The following is a 6,000-nucleotide window of genomic DNA, read 5'->3' on the forward strand; positions in this document are numbered from 1 at the left end:
GACCCACAGAAAAGTGACTGCTAAACTTTCCAAAAGATGGGATTGTCCTTTAGGGTTCCTGTTTCACAGAAAAACTGCCAGACATTCTGCAGGATACAGAAGAAAGTGACTGACAAACTGCCAAGATAGGCAAAACAGTCTTTCAAATTTCCTGCTTCACGAAAAAGTCTGCCAGATACTATGGGCCTGTAGGCTGAAGATGCACGCCCCAAAATTGCAGAGGAACTTTGCGTGACTGTCCAGGCAGCAAGATGTCTCTGTTAATTCTAGAGTTTTGGAAGTTGTTTACAATGTATTTCCTGATTACTTAGGTAATATTATATCCTTCTGGGGTCTTTAAAGAGTTTTCCTTAGTTATTATAAAGGTTAAATTAGATATAAAGCTTTAGACACACAAAGATAGGATAGATGATAGAGTATTTTCCACATGTAAATGAACTAAATATTGTAACTATAATTCTTGCTTTATAGCTATTTTGTATATGTAATTTTACTATGTTAAAGTTAAACCCTTCCTTTTTAATTAGACAGAAGAGAGCAAATGATGTGGGATGTCCTTTTGTATATGTGTTGATTTATTGGTTGATGAATAATGCTACTTCAGTCTATGGCATGGCAGAATGCAGGCAGGCAGAAAATCCAAACAGAGAGATATTACGTAGAAAGTAGGCTGAGTCAGGGAGATGCCATGTAGTTGCTGAAGGAGAAAGATACCAGCCAGAACCTTATCCGGTCAGCCACAACCTCATGGTGATGCACATATTAATAAAAATGGGTTAATTCAAGATGTAAGAGCTAGCTAAAAATATGCTTGAGTCATTGGCCAAACAGTGTTATAATTAATATAGTTTCTGTGTGATTATTTAAGTCTGAGTAGCCGGGAAACGAACAAGCAGTCTCCACCTAAAGCCCTGGGTTTCGTGTGTGTGTGTGTGTGTGTGTGTGTGTGTGTGTGTGTGTTTGCATGCACATACACAGGTTATTTGAAATTAAAAAGCTCTTAATTTGAGGTTCTGGCTGTATCATTTCCTGACTCAAGTTCCCTAACCTCTTTAAGTTGCAAGCAATAATAGAGATGTTGATGTGGTGTTGCAAAGAATAAATAAGATGATCCATGAGAAGTGCTTGGCACAGTGCCATTCATACAAGAAACCCCCCCTGTGTTACTCCATATTCATGTTGGAGGTGAGATAATTGTCAGCTTCCCTATTGTATTAGCTAATAAACAATGTCATTGCTACTGTCACATGGCTCAATGGAAAGTGCTATGGAATATGGGTAGGGATCCCAGGCTCACATCTCAGCTTATCACCGATCAGCTCTGTGGCCTTGTCCAAGTCATCTTACCTCTCTGAACCTCCCTTGTTTCATCTGAAATGGGCAGATAGCATCTTTCCTTTTATATCTTAAAGTCTTTTTTTTTTTTTTTTTGGTTTTTTCGAGACAGGGTTTCTCTGTGGCTTTGGAGCCTATCCTGGAACTAGCTCTGTAGACCAGGCTGGTCTTGAACTCACAGAGATCTGCCTGCCTCTGCCTCCCGAGTGCTGGGATTACAGGTGTGCGCCACCATCGCCTGGCTATATCTTAAAGTCTTATAGAGAAAACCAAGTGCTCTGTAAACTGCCAATTTCCATGTGATAATTGGAAGGTGTTGTTCCACTCTCCTCTGATTAATCACATGAACTTAACAAGGAATGCTCTAAGTTTCAGAGGCTTACTGATCAACATTAAGAGTGAATTAATTATGAAGAAAACTGCCAAAAATAACACAAGAATCGAGATTGAAGGAAGCAGCTGGGCAGCAATCTAAATGAACTCCAGTAGTTGAAATAATGGAAGAACGGAAAACAACCTAACCTACAACATGTGACCACAGAAACATTTACCCTTCAGTGGGACTGAGGCTGGGCTATTTAATCTTCTGTTCCTTTAACCCATTCCACCCTGTTCACAAGTGAGAAAATGTATTGGTCCCGTGTGTGTGATTTCTTTACCATACAATTCTTTTTCCTCTTAAACGCAACACTGAAAAAGAAAGAGTTCCATCACTGCATTATGGCTGGAGATGGCCAAAGTTCTGAGGATGATGGGGTGATGGGAAGCATTAGGCAAGGAGATCCTCTGGTTAAAGTGTAAGGTGAATTATGCCCTGCTCAGTAGTAATATCTACTAGGGGATGTTTAGATTCCTCTGCATGACAAAAAATGCGATCAGACACAGTCGCATGTCATATGTGACATCCTGAGATACCTATTGGTACTCACTGCTTTTCTTGCTTAATGTAAAGACCTGGAGGCCTCGTACTAGAGTAGAGGCCTAAGTCGGGGTGGGGGGAGCGCCAAGTGGGCGGGGGGGGGGGGAGCGGTAATCCGGGAGGAAACTACGTGTTTCCCAGACTGGAGCTGAAACATACCAGGGACCCCACTCTCCAATGAAGGACTTGTGGGAGGAAGAAACTGCAGAGGCAACTGCTTAAGCAAGCGTCCCATTTCCAACCCAGGGCGCTCAGGGAAAGCAAGCCTGAGCACCTAGGGCAGTGATTGATGGCATGCATTTCCCCATTCCGCCAGCAGAGGGAAGCAGCTGAGAGAAGAAAAAGCCTGCAAATCGCTCCAAAAAGCAGAGATTTAGTCACTGTTTACTCTGACTTATCTAGGTGTTTTCTACTCTGTTTAGTTTTCTGCTTGTTGTTCGGTGAGAAGGATATGGGGAAGCATTTGGGAATAGGAGTTAGGGGCCAGAATGGGTAAGCAATCTATCTGCTTAAAGAATCTTCTACCCAGGCTAGTTTATTTCCCAATGCCTATGAGAGTCGCTTCTTTAGAAACTGCTTGCTGCCAACTGCACGCCCCTTGGGTTGACCATAGTAAAGTAACAAGTGTGGCGTCATGACAGGGCAGAGCCACTCATGTCTGAGGATAATTAGGAAATACACTGTAATACCAAAGACTTCACTTCTAGCTGACGGCCCAATAACTACCTTATAGCAACCTGCCTCCACGCAGTTTGATTTGAGGGTCTGGGTTTTGTTTTTGAGACACAAACATCCACAAAAGGATTGATGACTAAACCAAGTGTGACACCTACAAGCAAAAGACAACGTCTCAGCCTTGAACAGGAATGAAGCTCCGATACATGCTACACAACATGGATGAACTTCAAAACCAATATGCTTCAACAAAGAAGCTATCTACGAAGACCTCATAGTATTCATTCCACGCCTATCAAATAGAAAACGAAAGACAGAGAAATTGAATTGGTGCTGTCAGGAGTTGATAGAAGAGAGGAAAGAGAGGCCACTGCTTCACAGCCTTCCATTTGGGAGAGTCAAACAAACTCTGGACCTAGATAGCGATGGTGGGCTTCATGACCCCACCAAATCATACTCTAAAATAGTTTGCATGATTCATTTTATGCGAACCACATTTTCCCACAATAAAAAGTAGTTTCCAATCTAATCCTTCCACCAACTCAGACTGCCCATTCCAACCCATCTGATTTAGTGGTGCTCTCCAGAAAATAGTCATAACCTAATTTCATAAATTAATGATTTCCCATTCACTTACTATCAGTCTGTGCTTTAACTTTAGTCAAACCTAATTTTGGTCTAACTTAGTTTTTTGACATCGGTAGCCAAAGGCTGCTTTTCTTTATGCAACCTTTTTTTTTTTAAGTCAGGACCTTACAAATGCTAAGCAGGTATAATATCACTGGGCTACATGCCCAGATGCTTTTACAGGATCTTTTAGCAACAAAATAGCGTTGTTCCAGCAGGCTAGTTGGTTTTGGTATAAATTATGTTTCTGGTTCGAGACCAGCCTGGTCTACAGAGCTAGTTCCAGGACAGGCTCCAAAGCCACAGAGAAACCCTGTCTTTTAGTTCCCAGTATTAATGGTTCCAAATTTTAAATCAATTTAAGTTCACAACAGTGAATTAAGATAAACACAAATTAATTTGAGAATGGAGCTGTTAATATGATTATAATCTACTAATTTGCCAATTGTGAATGGATACTATTTGGTTGGCAGATCTAAACATACAAAGCACTTATGCATGAATGCCCACTAGTGTGCCAACTCCCTTTTATTATGGTAGACAGTTAGGAAATAATATTGTATTACTTAATCTCTGACTTTTTAATTGAAAAAGTGTATAGTGGTATTCATTAAAGAATCTCTATTTTAGTTTTCATAAAACAACTGAACATATCCACAAACTATTGTGTATTTCAGAAACAATATCTTCCATTGTTTATGAGTTAAACTGGTGGTTATTTGATTTGTAAAACTAAATGGAAAAGGTAAACCATTTTTGATGCAAATCAAATACCAAGAGTGGCAGTTTCTTTCCCAAAGTACCACTCTGGTTTGCCCCTGGAGTTGAGGCATGGCGACAGAAACTAGAACAAGAAATGATGCCTCTGATGGGTGGCCACCCTCAAACTTATCCCTGAAAGCAGAACTAAAATTCACCTTGCTCCATGTTGCTGAGCGGTCTGCTGGAAACTTCTTTGAGGAGCTCTTGGATATCTGGTCTCTGGCAAAGTATTTTTCCAAGTCCTTCGAGTCTTTCTTAGCTTGGGTAACACTGGAAGAGCCACTGAGTCTCCGTGAGCACAGTGGTGGGATCTGTTAAAAGGAGAATAGAAGAAGTTCAAGCTTAGGCTTTTCTCCCCCACCCCTACCCCGGCTACTGGTGTCCTTTGTTCCTTAACCAGGTGAAAGACTGACAGGCCAAAAAGAAAAAAAAATGAAACATATAAAAATGTCATAATAAAACCTAGCATTATGTAAAATTAATAAATTCTAATACAGGCTGGGAGATGACTCAGTAGCAAAGACGAGGATCTGAGTGTAGATCTCTAGAACTCATGTAAAAATTAGAATGAGTAGCAGAAGCATCTGTAATGCCACTGCCCCGATGGCAAGATGGGAGTCAGAGATAGGAGAATCTCTGGAAAGTTGCAGGCCAGGTGGCCTGATGTATACAATGGAAAACAGCAAAGAACCCCTGGCTGAAACCAGGGGGGTTGAAAGGCAAGAATAGACAGCTGAGGTTGTGAATTTGTCCTCTAACTACTACAAATGTGCCTTGAATGCGTGCACACCCACACATGTTGAGTGTGTGTGTGTGTGTGTGTATACATGTGTTTGAATGTGAGCAATGCCCTTGGAGTCTCTGTAGATCAGTGTCTAAGATGAAAGTGCTGTGTGGTAGTTTGAATAAGAATGGCCACCACAGGCTCAAATTTGGGATGCTTAGTCATCGGGATGTGTGTGTGTATACATATATGTGTGTATGTGTGTAGACATGAATTGTCTATATGTATGTATACCTTTATTTATGTATGTATATATAAATGTGTGTGTGTATAAAATAACAACTGAGAAATAGGTTCAAGAAGGAATCTCCTGCCTTCTTGCCTTCACTTCTAATACCCACTGAAATCAATGACCAGCAGTCTTGGGTTTGCCTCTGGGTTTCTACACACTTTTGCCAATCCCCAAACAAAGTCAGAAGTATGTTTAATTAAAGCCAGAGTCTTGGTTTGAGGACCTTCTGCATTCTGTCTAGAAATCTTGCTTCATTCTGATATTTCTTTGAATCTTGGCCGTGTCTTTGGAGCCTAGTGCTTACAGAAGCAAATCTTTATTATGATCTGAGATTGACTTCCACACTATATATAATCTCTAGTCCTTTTACTCCAAGAATCTTCTGGCCTGGATCTTAACAATATTCACTTCTTGTCTTCATATAATTAAGGTCTTTAGCATTCTGGGAATGCTAAAGAAAAATCTAGAGATTCATGCTCAGCAAGCCTGTACCATTGAGACTAGATATAAATAAATAAAATCTAAGAGATTAAAAGAAATAAAGAAAAATAAGCCACGTAAAAATGGAAAATTCACAGAGAGTCTGGATTATGTACATTGTGTTTTCTTTAAAATTTTTGACTGTGAAGGAGCTAAGTACAGAGAGACATTTCATTACATGGGCTG

General features: G+C 40.4%; 1 protein-coding gene across 1 annotated transcript in view; it reads right to left on the bottom strand.

The window, feature by feature from the left end:
• Window positions 1-6,000, bottom strand: part of Kiaa1210 (KIAA1210 ortholog) — a 53,143-nt gene that overhangs the window by 25,692 nt on the left and 21,451 nt on the right. Inside the window, exon 5 of the mRNA XM_050121954.1 lies at window positions 4,474-4,629. Within this exon, the coding sequence (XP_049977911.1) occupies window positions 4,474-4,629 (156 nt within the window). The remainder of the gene's footprint in view (window positions 1-4,473; window positions 4,630-6,000) is intronic.

Source organism: Alexandromys fortis, unplaced genomic scaffold (genome assembly GCF_014885135.2).
Source record: "Alexandromys fortis isolate MF-2015 unplaced genomic scaffold, M_Fortis_MF-2015_v1.1 scaffold_189, whole genome shotgun sequence".
Classification (NCBI taxonomy): Eukaryota; Metazoa; Chordata; class Mammalia; order Rodentia; family Cricetidae; genus Alexandromys; species Alexandromys fortis.